Source organism: Lissotriton helveticus, chromosome 6, assembly GCF_964261635.1.
Source record: "Lissotriton helveticus chromosome 6, aLisHel1.1, whole genome shotgun sequence".
NCBI classification, from domain to species: Eukaryota; Metazoa; Chordata; class Amphibia; order Caudata; family Salamandridae; genus Lissotriton; species Lissotriton helveticus.
Window position 1 is genome coordinate 1,279,871,676 of NC_136067.1, and position 21,472 is coordinate 1,279,893,147.

At 44.2% G+C, this 21,472-nt stretch overlaps 1 protein-coding gene across 3 annotated transcripts in view; it reads left to right on the plus strand.

The window, feature by feature from the left end:
• The window catches only part of NINL (ninein like), a 425,470-nt gene that overhangs the window by 154,986 nt on the left and 249,012 nt on the right, over window positions 1-21,472 (plus strand). For all 3 annotated transcript variants that reach the window (XM_078649025.1, XM_078649026.1, XM_078649027.1), the window contains exon 4: window positions 11,643-11,818. In XM_078649025.1, coding sequence (XP_078505151.1) covers window positions 11,643-11,818 — 176 coding nt within the window. The remainder of the gene's footprint in view (window positions 1-11,642; window positions 11,819-21,472) is intronic.

Consider the following 21,472-nt stretch of genomic DNA (forward strand, 5'->3'; position numbering starts at 1 on the left):
CACCCTCACCCTCACTCACCCTCACCCTCACTCACCCTCAACCCCTCACCCACCCTCACTCACCCTCAACCCCTCACCCTCAACCCCTCACCCTCAACCCCTCACCCTCACTCACCCTCACCCTCAACCCCTCACCCTCACTCACCCTCAACCCCTCACCCTCACTCACCCTCACAACACATATTGTGTTACAATAGGTGTCACATTTGCGAAAGATAAAACTATTGGCATTGTAAATAACAAAGCTATTAATTTCGCTATTTTCAAAACAAGCACATAAATAAAAAATGTGTCCTTTACAATACCAATAGCTCAAACTTTCCTAATGCGAGACCTATTGCATTGCTGTGCTTCTCTCCCCTGCTGCACTCTCCTGCTCTCTAGAGATGTGGCCTAATGACCAGAGCTGCCATCTAAGTGACGTAAATACAAAACATGTTGCATTCCAAATGCTATAGGTGTCACATTCGCGAAAGTTATAACTATTGGCATTGTAAATGACAAAGCCATCAATTTAGCAATTTTAAAAACCAACAAATAAATAAAATATGTCATTTACAAGACCAATAACTCCAACTTTTCTAATGCGAGACCTATTGCATTTCCAATGCTTGTTGATATTGCATACTTTGCTCCCAGAGATATTGCCATAGGAATTTAGGCTGCTAAGGCCTTTCTTGTGATAGATTATAGGGGGGTGTTCAGAATTTACAAGCGGACAAAGCCACTAATCAACAACAGTAAGCAGTGTCTTCTTAAAGAGTGTATCTATGTTAGATCCATTCATTCTGCCTCCTAGGGAGGAGTCATGAGGGCACCGTAATAAGTCCCGGAAAAACACCCTTATGGGGCCCACTGCACACACAGTGCAAATATGGTATATGACACACAAAAAACTAGGCTGGGATGGTTTCATAACACAACTGACTCCGCTCTGGGAAACCCAAAGGCTGGGTAGGCTTAGCAGTAGTAAGGGCTTCAAACAATGGGTCCTAATAGGAATATCAAGAGTAGGAGATCTCTGGTGTATGGAAGAGGTCATCACATTTACCCAGTTCCAAGATAAGTATGAGATGGCACCTTCCGAAATTTGCCGCTACACTCAGATCAAACATGCTCTTAAAGCAGCTGTCCCATCGAGTACTGTACTCCCAGAGGCCTCCCCGTTTGAGGACTGGCTCCTTACAGAATACATGGACAAGAAAGCCATTTCCCTAACCTATCGTAAAATTATTAATAACCAACCACACCCCACACAAACTTTTAGAGAAAAATGTCAAGCTGATATAGGTGAGCTGGATGACACAGATTGGCAGGAGGCACTCACGTCCCCGTGGGTGGTGGCGCTACCCTCCAAATTGAAGCTGGTGCTGGTAAATATACTTCACTGAATCGACTACATGAGGCTAACGATACATAAGATGGGGAACGCTACTGACCCACTTTGTCTCAGGCGGTGCGGGGGGGTCGGCACTTTCCCTCATACGCTGTGGGAATGCCCAAAGATGACATACTGGGGCTCACTTATGCATACCATCTCCGAAGTTAGTGGGGTCACGGTAACGCCAGAGCCCAAGAGGTGTATCCTTAATATCTGGGAGCCTACCCGGCTCAAGACTGGGCAACATTAGGTATAACGTTTAAAAAACGCAATATTGCAAAATACTGGGGAATGCATGCGACTCCCACACATCGTGAATGGTGTAATGATATGGACGGAGCAATGGTGGCAGAGAAGGCAGTATATATACATAGAGGGTGCCCGAAGAAATGGAAGCGGTGTGGGGAAAGTGGAACGATTTCAGGGGGAGTATCTGTGCACCACCTCCGTAAGAGTCAGAAATTGACATTAGTGATTGAAACACAATGAGATTTTACACGCCGCGGTGTAAATTTAATGTAACGGATTTTATGCATCTTCAAGTGGATCAGTCTGTGTTGAGAAGCATGCTAATATCAGGTTTAACTGGTGAGCAGCTTGTTGTAAATTTACGCATACGCATAATAAAAAAAATTCAAAAGAAAAAAAAATTCTGTCTCCTGACTACATCTGACATTACACCAAATAAAAGAACATATCAAAAATGCTCATACACGGACGTCCCCCTGTCCTTATTGATGCAAGTGCAATAAACTAGTGTTAGTGTACAACCATCCCTTTTTTAGGTCTCGGCTGGCATGGGCTGCGCACATGCGCAGTTGCGCTGGTGAGATTTAATGATTTAGAGGGCTTTCAGTAAAGGGCTTTAAGCCCCATCCCTCTTTCCTATTGGCTGGCATCACCGTTTATGCTAAACGGTGACCAGCCATTGGGAAAGAGCTTTTTGTGACGTGGACTTTTCTCTTTTACAGACGGCCCACTTGGACGGGCTTGTCTGCCTTCCTTCTGCCATGAAAGGTTTCTTATCTTTATGGGGCCAAGCACATGGCCCCATAAAAATAAGAAACCTTTTACTTCAGAAGGAAAGCAGACGAGCCCGTCCAAGTGGGCCGTCTGTAAAAGAGAAAAGTCTACGTCACAACCGCGGCTGTGAGCGCTTGTTATTAACATTACTCCAAAAAGTGTTTCTTTGTTCACTTCTTCTTGAACATCGAGTCTCACCCTCATTACAGCCATCAGGTTGACAGATAGGTCCATCCCATCCTCCCGCCTACCCATGTTAACAGTCCCCTCCTACTCACAGAGACTAAACATCTTCTGCGTGACTGGTCCCACGGCGGCCCCCTTCGCCATGGTCGGAAGACGTAACCCGCTGCCGCAACAATCGACAGCTCCAACATTTACTAAGGGACGACCTGTGAGGCTCTTCTTCAGTCGCAACCGGGCTAGCCATGGCGACCTTCATATAATGCCAAATTTTCACTGGTGCATTTAACAGGGAAACGGAGTTCGCACGATTTTGCCGGGAAAGGAATGGGAGCAAATACATTTCCCTCTCTTCTATATTACAGAAAAATGTACATAAAAGGTACAAAATGGTTTTAACTACAAGGAAAATATGTGTAACCATTGCATTATATTTTATTTTAAAAGAGTGACAGATACATTCAAATGGACATCCTAGTCTTTGAATAACCCCTTAAAACCAATAGAACAGACTAATTTTCACTACGAGGACACTGAGTGCTAAATGAAGGGCTGGGTGAACACATAGTGGTATTTCATGTTTCGAAGGGGAGAGCGTATTTTGCCACTTTGTACCATGTAAAAACAGCTATTGTAGAACTAATCCATTTTAATTATATTTATATTGGTGCTGCCACCGTACGAGGAGCCGTCCCCTTTGCACAAGCAGCGTCCCCTTTGCACAAGCAGCATGCGTGGTGGAAAACCATCCACTGTATTTCTGGACCAGTGCAAAGTTTCATCTGCAGTACACCCCTTGTTTTCCAAGGCCTTTCTGAAGATGGGTGCTCTGAGGTTTTCTGTCTCTGGGGTGGGTGCCGTTCCAGGCTGGGTTGAGGGGAGCCTTAGCTCCTCGTCCTTTTGTTTTTACTGCAGAATTTTGATTGGCGGCCTTATGTTTGTATTTTATGCAAATGTGGATGCTTGTATGATGCCTAGTGGGGGGCCATTTCTGTAGGACTCTTGAAATTCGGTTCCAGGAGGCCTTATGCGGAATGCATAACGCTGTTTATGTGTACTGTACATTACTATGCTCTTGTATCTGATTTAACTTGTAACACAACAAACCTATATAAAACTTTATAAATAAATAAATATGTAAAGCGCCACGTGCCACAAGGGAAGCACTTCAAGGCTTTCTCTTGTCCTCCTTGGGCAGTGAATTCAGCACTTTATAAAACAATAACCTTTCCTATAGCGCCTCTTAGTCCAGTTTGTGAGGTCTGCAAGTGTCGTATAAGCCCAGATTTATAACACGCCATATGCCGATCTCGGAAGATTGAAAGGCTGGGTTGTGCACATGTGATGCGCTGGTCTCGCCAGATGTCAGCAGCGAGTGCTTAACTGGCTGAGCCGCCACTTCGAGCTGTAGTTCGGGGTGATGGAGCAGTTGAAGATCTGTATGTTTGTGGCTAATAGTAAGCGCCATCATGTTTTTGTATTGCAAGCACTATTGGCTAATATATATGCCAAGTGTAACATGCCATTCCTTCACCTCTTGGCGCTTTGTTGTGTGATGTGTAGATTATTGCACATGTGCCTCTGTGCCTGTCAGTGATGTGGTGTCAGGGGACTGTCTGCAGCTAGCTTTGAGGTGGTCACAGTAGTCAGGGTCAAAGTAGTCAGGATCAGAGTAGTCTGGGTTACTCGCTTGATGTCTTCTTTCTGCTGCGTGGGTGGATTCGCGTTCGCTGTGCACGGATTTTGCTTTAAACCTGTGTTTTTGAAATCATGCAAATGATAAAACATCGACAGAAAGAGACGTGAAGTGAAGGCATCTCGCCAGTAACACAGAATTTAATACTGTGATGCTTAAAAAACGCAGGAGGCTCAAGGCACCATGCACCCAGTGACTGAGATCCGCCCCAGACTCATTCGCCTACGGCGATCCTCAGTGAAATGTGTCAGAAATGAAGCCTCGGGAATGTAGCCCATTTCTTTCACGGCTCACTCCCAACATTAAAGTGCACCTCGGATTCGAAATCTACATATCGCCTTCAACAGAACTCATGCAACTCAAGAATTCAGAGAGACACTGTTAGATTTCGGGGTCTCTAGTTGACACAGGTAGGTATTTGTGACAAATAGGGACCCTGGCCTCTAGTCAGGGTAAGGGGGATACACTCTTTGGATAAACCCTGCTCATCCCCTTGGTAGCTTGGCACGAGCAGACAGGCTTATCAAAGGCAATGTGTTAAGTATTTTTACCAACACTCACAGTAATACAGTGAAAACACCACAAATAGACTCTACACCAGTTTAGAAAAAATAGAATTATTTAATCTAAACGAAACAAGACCAAAACGACAAAAATCCAACATACACAGTTCAAGGATATGATTTCAAAAGAGTTATTAAGGTTGCTTTAAAATAATCCACAGTTTTGTCACGTTTTAGCCAAAAGTACCTTTAGATGCGACAAAAGTTCCAAGGGAAAGCTGCAGCGTTGAAAAACAAGTGATTCATCACTCCTGAGACCCTGGGGAGGCGATGCGACAACCCTGCTGGACGCAGCGGGCGTGTTGCGGTGATTCCGGTCTGTATGGGGAGGGATGCGATACCTTGTATAAATTCCGGTGCGCAGGTTTTGTAGAAAGCGTCTCGCAACGGTACGATGCGACAATTTTCGGGATGGTGACGATCTCAGGTGCGGCGGCGATGCGCAGCGTCGATCTCCTCTCGCGGCCCCTCGATGCGATGGCTCTGCGATGACTAGCATCGACGTGATGCGGTCCGCAAGCAAGGGGTGCGACGATCTCACCCAGTGACGACAAGCTCTGCGACGATACTCGCAGCGATGGTACTCTTTCCGCACCGGAGCGATGCGTTCCGCAAGCGAAGGATGCGTCAGTTCTTGCAGCGGCAACAGGGGCTGCGACAAGCTCGATCTTCGTGGTGGCGGGAATTTCCTCGCACTGACGGGGATGCGCTCCGCAAGTGAGCGGTGCGTGAAACTTTGCAGATTGTCTTTAGTTTTTTCTTGTACAGCTTCCCAACAACAGGTACAACTTCCAGAGGCACCACAACTGGACCAAGCACTCTAGGAAGGACAGAAACTCTCTCAGTAGAGTTCAGGGGGGAAGCTGGGGGTGAAGTCCTTTTGTTCCTGGGACTTCTTAACAGGGAGCCAGCTCTACTCAGGCCCTTGGAGATCTCTTCAAGCAAGGGGACACAGCACTAAGCAAAGTCCTTCCCCTCTCATTGAAAGCAAAGCAACTGCATGTCAGCCCACAAACATACAGCAGGACAGTCCTTCCTCTTCAGTCTTCCAGCTTTCTCCTTGGCAGAGGTTCCTTCTTGATTCCAGGATGATCTAATTTTCTGTAGTCTGGGATCCTCTACTTATACCCCTAAAAGTCTTTGTTCCCTTTGTGCAGGAGGGCTCCGAGCTCAGTCTGAACCAGTTCTGGGTGTTTCTTGAGCACTTTGTTTTCCTGGCTTCTCCTTTCCTTTCAGAGAGAGGGGCAGAGTCGTCAGCTGCCCAGCAGGAGGTGGAGCCAGCATTGTGGAAGGCAGGCACAGCCCTGTTCAGCCCCAGGTGCTACCCCCTCCTACCACTCTAGATGCAGATGGAGCTATTCAGCCCAGGGATTGCCCACTCAGCCTCTGGGAGCCACCCAGCCCCTGCCACTCACAAACCGGACAGTAAATTCACAAACAGGCCAAAGCACACAGAAAGGTCAGACAAGAGAACAGCCACTTTCTAAAAAGTGCTGTTCTCAAACACAGGATTTAAAAAACGCCTTTCCTAAAAGATATGTTATTAAATTCTGAGTTCAGGAAAACCAGAATTTTATGTCCTATCTTGCTCCTATGGGAAGATATGCAGGTAACCATTGTACACAGCATTCCCCATGATAGCCTATGGGCAAGATCGCCTTACAATAGTGAAAAAACGAAAATGGCTGTAATTAACTACCAGAGCATGTCACCTGCACTAGTACATGCTCTACCTTTCACATACACTGCACCCTGCCCCGGGGGGTACCTTGAGCCTTCAATAGGGATGTCCAATGTGTACAGAAAGGGAAGGGTTAGGCCTGGCCAGTGGGGACACTGGCCGGGTTGCATGGCAGTTAGCAACTGCACACAGGCACTGCGTTGGCAGGGCATAGACACCATTTTAGGGCTACTCATGTGGGTGGTGGCACAATCAGTGCTGCAGGCCCACTAGTAGCATTTGAATCACCAGCCCTGCCACACGCAGTGCACTTTACTAGGGACTTCTTGGTAATACAAATATGCCAATCATGGACAACCAATCACAATAACAATTTACACAGAGAGCTTATGCACTTTACCACTGATCAGCAGTGGTAAAGTTCCCAGAGTCCTATTGCCAACAACCAGAGGTCAGGAAAAATAAGGGAGGAAGAAGCAAAAAGTTTGGGGATAACCCTGCAAAAAGGACAATTTCCAACACACGAAAACAAATACTCAGCTCTCTGGCACTAGGACTTTTTTTTTGTAATTTGTCAACTCTTAATTTTACACAGATGACGAAGATTAAACAAGCATTGGAAAATCAATAGGTCTCGTCTTTGATTAAGTTAAAGCCATTTGCTTTGCTAATGGTATTGTATAGCAAAGCAAATGGCTTTAACTTAATGAAAGGCGAGACCTATTGCATTTTTAATGCTTATTCTGATTTGAAGTGAGTGAAAAATGAATACGAGTAAATCAATCCAAGTTTATTTTGAATGATTTCAATAAAGAAATGAATAATGATTGCAATGGAACCAATTAATATTTTAAGTTTTCAAAAATACGGTCGAATTATACTTGTATTGGTGTAGAGGGTGCATAATCCCATTCATATTTTTAAATAAACATTTAAATCTGTAAAAATGTGATTACTGGTTTAGATAAAGCTGTACTAAAACACACATGACAGTGTTCTCAGTAAATATAAATGCTTCTAAACAAAGGAGGCAAATGCTGTAAACAGCACTGATTGACGTATTCATGGAAGAGTCACAGAATTTGTGATTTTTAAAAAAAAAAAAATTTTTTATACATCAGATAGGCTAAGGCAGGTAGATTCCCACCCGATTTGGCAAATACTCTGGCCTACGTATTAACTGGCACAAGTCGGTTATATTCCCACTTACACCCAGTACGACCGAATGGCCCAACTCCCTCCCCCTCGCATGGTGCCGGGATTCTGTGAGGTACTTAGGCCTCCATATACATTTGGAGGCGGTGTCCATTATTAGACTAAATTATGGAACTGCGCTGGCGACCCTCGAGGAACAGATTGAAAGGTGGAATAGGCTGCCATTGCCCATGGCCGGCCGTGTCGCTATCATCAAAATGATTGTTCTGCCGAGGTTTCTATACCTGTTCAACAATATACCTATCCCCCTCACGAAAGTTTTCTTCACGCAGCTCCGTTCTTTACTCCTGAAGCTGGTGTGGGGCAACAAGACCCCACGTGTGGCCTGGCACGTGCTAACGCTCCCTTATGAGCGGGGTGGATTAGGCGTTCCTGATTTTTATCTTTATTTTCTGGTGGCACAATGCTCATACGCACACCCATGGTTTCATCCTGTTGCCAGGATCCCGTACCTGAAACCGGAGGCCGATTTGGTATTGCCAGGAACATTGTCCGCCACTCTCCCGTCTGGCTTTCACAGAGATCCGAGAGATATCCAAACAGTTTCTGCCACATGCTGGGCATGGGGTAGGCTGGGCCGACTGGTCGGCCTGCCGCAGCTGTATTCCCCGGCCCTCCCGCTGCCCAACGCCACCTGGCTCCCGATAACTGGGGAAACTGTGGTGCGACAAACATTAACCAAATTCCACATGACTTCTATCGGGGACTTATTCCCGGACGGCCATGCATTCACACTGACAGAGGATCTCCGTTTTACGGAGAGGACGTTCATGGACTCATTTGTTCTAACCAGGCTACGCTCCCTGCTGCGCGCTTCATTCTCTTCGTACCCCCTCCCTCCAGAGGAGATGACACCCCTCACTTTTATCATACAGCACTCATCTGGCACACACTTAGTCTCTAAGTTGTATCAGATGTGCAGCGACCTCCTCCCCACTCGAGACCAGGCAGTGCGTGCTGCCTGGGAGACTGACTTGGGATACGCCATCTCAGATGAACAATGGCAATGGTGCTGTAAGGCGATCAAAAACGTCTCTATCAATAGCAAACACAAACTTTTACATTTCAAATTTTTGCATAGGCTGTACTTCACTCCAGCGCGAATACACAGGATCGATCCTTCCCGATCTCACACCTGTCCCAAATGTGGTGGGCCATTTGCAGATTTCGCTCACCTTTCATGGACCTGCCCTAAGTTGCATGAATATTGGTCCCAAATACACAACACACTCAGTGCAATGCTACATTTAACCCTGGCTCCTATCCCGGAGATTGCTCTCCTAGGATACGTGGCTGAGTTCCCAAAGAACGTGCGCAAACTGGCGGCACTGGGGTTTCTGCTAGCTAAGCGGGAAGTTGCACTGAGATGGTGCGACCGACGATCTCCGCTGCACAGCTCCTGGCGCCGGAGCATGGCCCACTAGAATCTTAACAGTACCGAATACTCAGACATGGTCCCCGCCACATCCAGGCCTGTTGACATTTGGGGCCCATACCGCGCTTATATCGCACGCATTATTCCCAATAGTCAACCCGCTCCTACACAGCCGGCGGTACCCGAGGGTATTGGTTGAGAGATGCGGGTATACCTTGGTAATGTACATTTGCCTACTGTTTGCTCTGTGGGTTTCTCCACCTCCCGGTGCCCGAGGAGGTGGGGAACTGCATATAGTAAGTGTGTTAGTGGGCGTGTTGAGCGCTATTGTTGCCTTAAATGTTGAAGTGGAAATGCTGCCCCACTGTGGGCCTCTACCCCTATTTTTTGGCCATGCAACTGGACTATGTTCAAACGCTGATATGTATAATATTTGTGACTAGAGTGACACCTTATAACTCATCATTGTATACTGCATAGCTGAACCTTTCTTTGATTTTGTATTTCTTTTGGAAAATAATAAATAAATAAATAAAAAAAAGTCAGGTAGATTCCTGGGTTTGACAGTAGGAGGAGTGAAGGAGGAAAACTCCAAGTAAAATGATATATGATAGCTGAGAAGCAACATCGCGTAGGCCCTTGAGAGCTTTCACGGTCCACATTTAGGAGTGTAAAAAGGGAATTGTTTACTCTCTGAAGGACCTTAACACACACAATTAGATGTGTGTTTTGTGGATTTGATAAAACTTTGAATCGTAAAAACCTTAATAGTGTAATCACAAATTGCCTCAACAGTTGTCTCACTGTTTTCATGAAACAGTTGAAAAGAGCTGTCGGTTTCCAGCTCATCTGCAAATGTTCTCCTCTCCAACCCATCTGCTCTCATGTCTTTGCTTTGTTTACAACAGAAATTCCACAATTTATTATTCACTTTTCAACCCACCATAAACTGCCTCATCAACACTACATCTTTGTCGAGGATAGATGACCTTGCCAAACTGGTGTGATCCATTGAGGTGAGCACAAAGTAATTTCCTATTTCACTAGGACTTTATTGAATCTGATCCAAACACACAGTAACCTGGCTTTGGTGGCCTGTGAGGTGTGAGTGTGAATGCACAGCCCATGGACATGTAGTGGCACAAGGGATACAACCATCTCAAAACCTGTACTGTCTAATATGGAAGCCCACCTTCTTGTGGCTATATATACTCTTGGGTATTCACAGCGTGGGGTACTCTAACCCTTCATATACATTTTAGGAAATTATATGAAGACTCACACACTTCCCTTTAGGGGAGGTGGTAGGTACCATCAATCATGGCACACTACATAGATCGAGCAGAGAGGGCCAGGAGGCAGGCCCCAAACTAGGAGGTGCAGGAAAAAAGGGCTGTCCTGTGTGAGTATAAATCAGTTCCCTCCCCACACTAAACCATGTAATGGCCTTGACCCACCACCACCACCTCCCATCTACAGCTGAGTAGAGTTCTCTCCTGATGAACAGCTTGTTTCAAAGATAATGGAAGTACCTTCGCCATGGAACTCATGAAGCAACTTTCCTGTGCAAGAAAAATAAAAGTCAGTAAGAAATGTTGAAATAGGAAGTAGGGCGGGACAAAGCTACTGGGGCTTGCAACCCTGTTTTGGATACAGTTTAGTTAATGACAACCGTTAAGTGAAAATGTACAGTTTTCTTGAAGAGAATAGGAGTTAGATATTGGGCTATCAATAGAAAGTCCCATCTTAGCCTGCGATCTAGATACAGTTCAAAAAGCATTCATCTAAACAAACTCCGTATCCAAATTGTTTCCTACAGCTTGGAAATCGTAAGATGCGTCCAGTTGGAGGAGAAAAGCAATTAAGTACAGCGTAAATATTGCGATCTTTTATTGAAATAAACTTCCTTTTCAAACTTAAAAAAAAAAGTACAGCGTAAAGTTGGATCTCTCTGATGGTTTCTTTTTCATACAATTAACCTTCTACTAACCTTGACTCAGCTCACAACTGGGAGTTCCGTTTCACTGTTGTGAAGTAGAATGAGGATGAAGTAGGTAATTTAAGGGGACAATTCTCATGTCACTTTGATGCGAAACACAATGCTTGTTTATGATCGTTAAGCACCAATGGCTGAGCAACATGTAATGAGAAACGGCCTGACTGCACAAAGGTGTTTGTAGGTAGGTTCAAATAGGCACTGGGATAGAAAACTCAGCTATTTAGGATATGATAGGGATATGAGAACTACATGATGTCCTTGCCCATTTTAGGTTGATTTTTCATTGTCATGCAAATTTGAATGAGGTGATCAGCATTTCTGTAGGGGTAACTGATCCCTGTAGCACTTTGCTAATGCACTTGGTTAGAATTTTGATGAACCCCCTTACCTGATAAATAGATGTAGTAAGTCATTATGTAGTGCTGGGTTTCCGCGATATTTTTGTGTTCCATGCACTGCTAACCTACTAAGTGACAGATCAGTTCTTGATTTTATCAATAACCGTAAAGAATGTTTTCACCCACAGTTATTCCAGAGGAAGTGAAACCAAAGTTTGTGAAGGGAACCAAGCGATATGGCCGCCGTTCAAGGCCCGAGCTACAGGCTGCGAATGCAGAATCAAGCAAATACATGCAAGAGCACCAGGTTAACGGGAACCGGAAAAATCAGCTGAGACGCTCTGCATCCCTGGAAAGCGTGGAGGTAGGTGTACCTTGTTGAACGATCTTTGTAAGAAGAACTAATTTCTCCAAAAGTAAAACTGTTAAGTTGCAAACTTAAGGAATTAAACAAATGGCTTAGATCACTGAAATAAATCAGGAAGCAGTTGAAAGGTCACGACCTTTGGATTTTATTAAAATGTATTATATAATGTTTACAGCTTTCAGCCAGCACTCTTCATCCATTGGTCGCTGGTGTAATTTACAAATTTCTTCCACCCAGTGTAGCATCCAGAATAGACCAATGGTCCAACACACTTCAGCCATTGGCTAACTTCACAGTGAGTGATGACATTCCGCCCTTTCACCAGAAGTATACCGGCACTTTTTTTTTTTGGCAGAGTTTTATATAGCGCGAACTAGACCCGAACCGAATCAGGTATCAGAGCGCTTTACATAGCACCAGTTACGTTACATGAGGACACACATTCATTTTAGGCATGGGGAGATTAAGTGATTTGCCCAGAATCACAGGAGGTTTTGCCGTCGTTACCGAGACTCGAACCCAGATCCCCAAGTCCGAAGTCGAGCGCCCTAGCCGTTAGGCCAACTCCTCTCCCACTTAAAGTAGTTCCCTTCAGTGGCGGGTAATGCTACTGCAGTGTTAGCTTTTTGAGACTAAGAGTATAGTTTAGCTTCTAGCTAAAGTATTTTTTAGATTGGCAAATGCCCAGCAGCTAACTTAACAGTAAAGCTTTACCATGACAAAATAAAGCCTCCATTGTAAAGCCAAAAGGCTGGCTATCAATGCCAGATCTTTTGGCTTTGTCAGTGCTTACTATCAAACTTGCACCAAACAAACACTCAGCATTACTTTGCTTTCTCTGAATTATGAGCTTTATCACTGTCGGCTGGTATATTCATGACCCAGACATGTCAGAGCATGCAGACAGCAGGTCTGTTTAATCATTAAGATGACATCAATTCATTAAACATTCTCCTGTCCAGTGACTGTGACATCACTGAACTGTGCAGCCCAGAACACTGGAACCCTTTCCATTCTGTGGATTCAAAGCACCATCTGAAAGCTCACATTGAACCACAGGCTTCCGCGGATCCAGTTGCTGAACCTACAGTGGCAGGTAGAAAGATGCCAACCAGCTTTTGGTACTGTACAATCTTTGTCTTACAAGATTAGCTCTCCTCTTGCAGAATTGTATTTATGGTTTCTTCCACCTTTCATGTTTTTAGCTACTTTGTTCCTCTTCACTGCTGCCTCTAGACCTGCAGGTTGGCAGAAAACACTTGATACTTGTTTTTACATTGATCATCAACACTAATTCCTACCTTGAAATTTAAAGGTTCACCTTTAGACTTTTCTGAAGAATAGTGGTGACAGTTAATAGGGAGCAGAAAAGTGCTCAGAATGCTTTTCTGTTTCATGAAACTTCTTTTTGATTAAAGTGACCTGACCAGGTAACGTACTTATGAAGACTGGGGCTCAGCAAGACCAAATTGCACGTGTTTACCAAAATACCAGTTTTAAGCCTTTAAAATTCTCGTTTTTACGTAAAACATATTTGACTGCAAAATGCCTTTTAGTATTCACTAGAACTAATTGTGAGTGCTGTAGATGTGCTATTTACAATGCAGTATTTTACCATATGGTTCAGTCCACTCCAGGATAGGAGCCTTCCTGAAGGACTGTGACCGAACTGCTCTCTGCTGTGATTGGCAGCCATTCATATCTAGACCTGAGATGTGTCTGTCGGGCGTCACGGCTAGGCTCCAAAACATGTAAAGTAAATATAAATTCATTATCTGGCCTAGGTAATTGCTAAGCAAAATATTGCTGTGGCCTGGTCATCTGTACTGACCGGAGTGCATCAAGGTAGATACATGATGTGACTAAGAGGTGTGAAGCAAAATGTTGAGTATTTAGAGTTTGGAACACTGGTGTAGATACCAGAAACTCAACTCATACACAGAATGAGCTTCTCCTGGGATTGAATGAAAATAATGATAGACCACAGAAGACTAATGAAGTTGGTTCTCAGTAGAATGGTGCATGCCCCTGTGTGGGACAGGACTACTGTAGATCTTGATAGATATTTACTGGTGGAACCTGCGTAGGGGGTACAGGTGGATCCTTGCTTTCTCTTGTTAGTTTCTCTCCCATGGAAACACCAGTACTGATCCCAGTGTGTAGCAGCAGCTGTAGGTATGTCTGCTGAATGTTATGTTAGGTTATGTTAGGTTGGCTACCCCAGGTTGATGGCTACCCCAGCAATGGGGCGTTCCAGCGCTGTAGACCACTGGGGAACCCGTCCTGGCTTTCCCTGTGAGATGGTCCCTGCTGGGTATCTCCAAGGTGAAACCAGGCATCCCCGGTGTATGTGGGGGGCCATTGTGGAGATGAGGCAAGCTAAAGCTAAGAGTTGCCGAGTGTGATCCCTGGTTAGAGTAGGCATGGAAGCGAGAATTATCGAGTCCGTGGACATTGATCCTAGACCCTGCCGCGTCGGGAATTGAACCCTGGTCCCGGGCCGTCCTCTGCTTCCGGGTCTGCCACCTCTAACCAGTGAGCCACACCACTCCACATGCTTAACCAATTTTCAATATCTCAAAATCTGACAGCACTGACTGTAATGTAATACTAGATATGTTTTTATTTTATTTTTGATTGCTCAACCCAAACTGAAATCTTTATTTAATATTCAGTTGAATTATTTGTTCTTTTCCTCCATCATTATTTGAATACGGTGCTGGTATATATGCATGATGTAAGCTCGCCTGTACAACATCTCTGTTTGTTATGTTGAAAATACAACACATATTGTAATTGTAAATTGTATTTATAGAGCACTTGCTACGCCTCACCAGGCCTTAAAGCACTTTGCAGTGAGTAGCACTCTACTCCAGAACCCATGATTAGAGGTTAATGGTAGATTAGAAAGATGTTGTTTTTTGTTTGTTTTCTTTGTGCATTAGTTGTGTTAGGTCTGTTCTCTTGATTTCTTGTGTTCTTAGATGTAGAGTAGGGATAGAATGATGGGAATAGATTTGAAAGGGAAAGTACTAAGTTGTTTTTGTAGGTAGTGGTCGTGTGTGCCGGTTAGGTGGGTGACGCCTAAAAAGGAGGGTAAAGTTTGAGAAGGATGTTTGGGGGTTCATAGTAGTTAGAAAGCATAGGGATGATTCAGAGAGAGGAGGGGTGGGACAAAGGTTGAAAGGGAGGATTTGTTTTATTTTTTTTATATCAGAAAAACTGAAATGAACTTATACATACACATATGCACATGACACTTGGTAATGTTGTATTGGCTGGAATGAATTAAAAAAATGTATTTAGTAAATTAAAACAGTAAAAAGGGGGAATGCCACCAACACGCAACGACAAACACTTCCAGAGATTTATATTGTGATTTGTGCATCTTTAAAGGACCAACGTAATCCGCTCAAAGGTAATAACAGAACATTCTAAATCAATAAATAACTGTACAATAAAAGATAAAGGGCCAGATGTAGGTAGGTAAATACCGGTCGGTAACGGCCGAAATTCTGTAATTTCGGCCTTTACCGACTGGAATTTGGAAAAGGAGATGTAGGTGGGCATTATACTGATTCGGTAATTTACCGAATCGGTATTTTAAGGAATCGGTAAATTACAGATTCCTTAAAATACCGAATCGGTAAATTACCGATTTTGGTATGTAGGGAGCACTCAAATGAGTGCTTTACCCCTTTTAGGATTCGTTATTTACCACCAACTACAAGTTGGTGGTAAATAATGAAAACCTCGGAAACGCATTTTTTTTGCTTTTCCAACAGTGCCATATTGCAGACATACATGCCCTTAGGGCATGTATGTCTGCAACATGTGCACCCATACACAATTGAGGGGTGCAACAGGGTGTCAAAGTCACACCCTGCCACCCTTCAATGTTTCCCCTTTTTACTGAATCAGTAAATACCGATTCGGTAATTGGCATTCATTCCTATGAGCATCTTCTCTCCTTTATTATTATTATTGGCCCTTTTGTGCTCTGTCTCGGACAGTTATGATGGCTTTTTTGGGCCAGTATCCACAGGGCGGGGACACACTGTTCGAAGTGTAACCAGGCGCTTTATAAGCTTTATTATTATTATTATTATTAAATCTGGACAAATACAGTTACTCACAATAGATTTCACTTTTCAAACACCAGAAAAATAGGACGGCACACATTAGTAGGCAATAACTCTAATGAGATATTACATCAGAAAAACACATACCTATGGGTATCATACAGCAAAGTTCGAATTTTGCCTGTGTTTTTATTGTTGGTGAGGGGAGTTTTCCTTTACTAAGGATTTGGGACCCCTAAATACTTTTTGTACCATGCTGCTCAAGCAGCTGTCAGACACTACGTGATATTGCTGATTTTGTAACCATTCCCCCAGTCTAGCTTGGTTAAAAGCATAAACCTCCATCTTTGAGCAAATCTTGGAAACGCCCATTAGTCTAGCATTGGCCCGCTAGTAATGGTTTTAAATTTCTATATTTGTGTATTGCATACCAATCCAATATGTATTAAAAGATTTAAACGTAATAAAAACTATATATACTGCTTTCTCAATGTGGCAAGCATATGTCTGAAAAAAATAAGTAAAAAAATTACCCAGCACACAAAATGATTTTTTTGAAATGCGATGAAACTACAGATTGACCCACCAGCCTTAGTACTGAAGTGGACAACTGTCATGAATCGCAGTGAAGAGAGCTAATGAAGTGGAACTTACACTCTTTCTTTTGGGCTCTCCAATATAGTGTAGCTTCGCACAGCACAGAGGAGAGGCAAACATGAGTACAGGAGGATAGGCAGTTGGAAACAACCAGCAGTCACCACATCCCCGGAATTAAAACAAACCGGTCTTTTCTTAACCCGTTGGCTGCTTCTGCGATTTCGCGGCAGTGCGGCCATTTTAAAAAACGGGAGCCCGCGTCGGCCAATGGCCGACCCGACGGCAGCATGGAAGGGGTTAAATTAGTTTGTGGCTTTCCCCACAATACTAATGATTATTAGGTTCCCTAACCTCTAAAGCAGGGGTTCTTAACCTGTGGTCTGCGGATCCCTGGGGGGCTTCGAAGTCTTCTTATAAAATTAAATAATATTAACAGATTAATAAACTGTCTGCAAAAAAAAGCAAAATGTACAATTGGAAATCTTTAAACATAATGTGAAGGAATTTGAAACTGGAGGCTAGAAATTAAGTTAGTATCCTCAGATTGATTGGTTTATTGGAGCAGTGGAAGTGCATCAAATAGAATATAGTATGGACGATGAATGTCTCATTTGAATTTAGAAACGCTCCAACCTGCCTATTAAAATTTCTTTTTTATATTTGTGAATTAAATAACATTTTCAATCATTTGTGTATTTGTTTGATGATTGCTTATTTCTGTATCTTTTGTGTATTGTTTTGCAGTTCAAATCATGAAAAATACTTATGCTGAAGTCCTTGAGTTCCAGTAATGACTTAGTGGGGTTCCCCAGATTCCAATAATGATTTAGTGGGGGTCTGTGGATTTCAGTAATGATTAAGTCTCTCAGAAGTCAAAAATTAGGAGTCACTACTCTAAAACATCAGTGCTTCTCTGACAATGGTCCATGCTAACTTGACTCGCTCTTGAAGACATCTTCTAGGGGCTGGACATCAAGTTTTTAAGGGACCTATTTGTGAGAACCTGAACTCTGAAATTCAGTGCAAGTCTTTTTTGCACCATAAACAATGATTCCACCCAAGGGGGGTCCCAACGCTCCAATTAAACCTGCGTGTTTTGAAAATGCCTCATTGGACTACACTCCACACTACTTTTCACCCACTGTAGTGCTCCACCATGTGCCTCAAGGTATTTTCAGCCAACCACATAAATAATGCAAACAGCTCTGTTTCTCTCAGGCTGAAGGCAGCATACCCAGCTTACAGCCAATCATTCGGCCTCCAATGCCTGAATTCTTGATTCACACTTCCATACAGGCAGGGATGTAGCATGTTTTTTGGGGCCTGGGTCAGCAAACTGACAGCAACTGGCTCCATACAGGCCATATTAGATTCCCCGCAATATATATATGTAGGTAGTTATAGTTCAGACCAAAGTTTCCATAGAAAAATCGTTTTTTTTGTTTTGCAAATAGTTTTGGCGCCGCTTGACGAATCTTTACAATTTTTTTTTAAATCCCCTTTTTGGTTGAGTTGCTGTGTTAAAGGTTTTGGGGTGATTCGTCAAGTGGGGTAAAGAAAAAAGGGGTCTCCCAAAATGTGTTTTACCCATGTTATGTCTATGGGGATTTTTAATTTTTTGTACACGACTACAGACCGAACTGCTGAACGGAATTACACCAAGATTGGCAGAAAGCTAGATGTTGGTCCAGAAAGCGTGCTTTTTGTGATTGGTGTAAATCCGTTCAGTAGTTTCAGAGCTATTTAAGTTTAAATATATGGATATCTGGGGACGTGAGTCCTTGGAGTGGACTCGCGAATCCTACTAAAATGTGATTGGCTGCCAACACTTCAACCAGCAAATGTTGGCAGCCATCTTGGGACATGGCTTGAAGCTGAATCCCACAAAAAATTTTAAAGAAAAGGGGGCAGGGTAGGAATACCTTGAACCCCAGATATGGTCGGGGAGGTCCCACAGGTACCACGACAGACCATAAAAACATTTTTTACATTCGATATTGCTGCAAATTCGCGGGTGGACCCACGGATCCACTGCAAAATTGGAAAACAAAATAGACGCACAGGCTTCGTGAAGCCCTCGGGTGGGCCAAATCCCAGGGGCAGTATTTTTTAATTATGCGGGGGTGCCCAAGCGGCACCCCCTGCACTGGGGACCGCACCCCCTCACCGGGAAAAACAAAATGATGAGGGGTCTCACACGGCCCCCCCCCAGCCTCAGGGACTGCCACCTCTCTGGGGATATTTGTAAAATTAGTGCTGGGGAGGCCTGTATGGCCTCCCCTGCAGTCCCGGGGACCACCACCTCCCCGGGGATTCATTTTAAAGAAATGCATGGGTTGCCTGTTTGGCAACCTCCATGCCCTGGGGACCACCACCTCCCCAGGGCAAAATGTGAAGTTAATGCAAGGAGGTCCACGCGGCCCATGAGACCGCCACCTCCCCGGGGCTGTGCAGTGCAAAAGAGGGGGTCTGCGTAGACCCCCTCCTGGAGCCATAGATGACCACCCAGGGCTGGCTCTGCCTATGTCCTGGGGTGCCCACCCCTGGGACATACAAAAAACAATGGTCCTAGAACCTTATTCACAAAAGCAATTCAGTCAAATAACATAGTTGAATATATTCATTAGTTAAGAGTGGAGTTTAGAGCAGAATTTTTGTGCAAACTCCTTACACCTGAGTCAATTATTTAACCATCAAATGCACATATGGATAAACAGACAGCAGACCAAAAATATTCTCCTGATAATTTAATATGCTTATTTATACGGTGTGAATTCAAGTAATATTCACGAAGTATAGATGAATAGCGGTTGCTCTAAGGGGGAACGTGCTAATAGAAAAGGTGTGCTCAGTGTTTATCAGTGAAAAGGACAAGAATTTCAGTGGCATAGAAGAAAGAAGGAACTACATGTTCTTTTAAAAAACAATATGAACGGTTGTCATTCACCGTCATATGTAGCCTAGCTATACATGTATTTACAAACTATTTGAGTTATATGCATAAATATAGAAAGGAATTCCAATTTCGCACGAAAAGGAACACATAAAGGTACGTCTAGGCCTATCCAAGGGCGTCGACGTTTCGATCCGACTTAGGGCACAAGGGAAGTTCACAACCTCGGCCGTGCGGATCTTCTTCAGGACGGGGTGGTAAGGGGCAACTAGGAAGGTTGTGGTTAAGTCACCCTCCGCGTGTGGCGAGGAGCCGGGTTTATGTACGTCATGCCATGGCTTATTCAATGGTATATTTCATTACATGGATGGTCGGGATCGTTCATCAAAGGGATAGTGTTTCCCACTCAGTAATGTTCTGAGATGTAGCGCGGGTGAAGATAAGAAAGCGCCGTTGTATTCCGTGTGAAAATCACGGTGAGGGATCTGCGATCTGGAGAGGACAAGGTTCGCGTCCGTTCAATCTCCCTGCAAGGCATAGAGTGACGGCGGCCTGACTTGGCAGTTCAGTCTCGACTGTTCCCATGAGGCGCAGGGTCAAGACTGATTTGCATATGGCTGGGTCGAAACTGGGTGGCATGGTGAGCAAAAGAACAATGGATTTAACCCAGATCTCTTGACTGGGGGTGAATGTATGATCTATTCAGCATTCCGTCCATTATTTGTTTGCATAGCACTTTTCACCCTAAGTGGGATGGGTATGCCAAGACGTGGGTCCCTTGCTCACTGTGCCACTGGATTCAAGCAAGCCTGGCTGATGTAGGGTAATACCCAGAAACCGGTCCCAGGATGATTGTTTCCGGTCCAGGGAGGACCTTGCTTGGCAGTTCGGTCTGGACTGTTCCCATTAAGTCAAATAACATAGTTGAATATATGCATTAGTTAAGAGTGGAGTTTGGAGCAGAATTTTTGTGCAGACTCCTTACACATGAGTCAATTATTTAACCATCAAATGCACATATGGATAAAACAGACAGCAGACCAAAAATATATTCTCCTGATAATTTAATATGCTTATTTATACGGTGTGAATTCAAATAATATTCACGAAGTATAGATAAATAGAGGTTGCTCTAAGGGGGAACGTGCTAATAGAAAAGGGGTGCTCAGTGTTGATCAGTGAAAAGGACAAGAATTTCAGTGGCATAGAAGAAAGAAGGAACTACATGTTCTTTTAAAAAACAATATGAACGGTTGTCATTCACCGTCATATGTAGCCTAGCTATACAAGTATTTACAAACTATTTGAGTTAAATGCATAAATATAGAAAGGAATTCCAATTTCGCATGACAAGGAACACATAAAGGTAAGTCTAGGCCTATCCAAGGGCGTCGACTGCCAAGTCAGGTCCTCCCTGGACCGGAAACAAGCATCCTGGTTCTGGGTATTGCCCTTCATCAACCAGGCTAGATTGAATCCAGTGGCACAGTGAGCAAGGGACCCTCGTCTGGGCATACCCATCCCACTTAGCGTGAAAAGTGCTACGCAAACAAATGATGGACGGAATGCTAAATAAATCATACATTCACCCCCAGTCAAGAGATCTGGGTTAAATCCATTGTTTTTTTGCTCACCATGCCACCCCAGTTTAGACCCATCCATAAGCAAATCAGTCTTGACCCTTTGCCTCATGGGAACAGTCCAGACCGAACTGCCAAGCCAGGCACCAGGGCATCCTCACTTGAGGCTGGGCACCGGGAGATGGGGTCCCTGGGGCCGAAATTGGCCCGGCAGTGGGACCGCGTGATGCCCCCCCCCCTTTATGTATTTATTTTTTTAATTAAAAAAAGAGGCCGGACCCTGGGGGTTTGGGTGTCTGGGGACAAAATCCGCTCTGGAGTGGGGCCGCGTGGCCCTCATCCCATTATTAATTATTATTTTTTTAAATAATTTTAAAGAGAGGCCAGGCTCTGGGGATGGGGTCCCTGGGGCCGAAACCGTTGTGGGAGGGGGGCTGCTCTGCCCCTCTTCCTTTTAGTTTATTAAACAATAATTTTTTTAAAGGCCGGGCCCCGACGA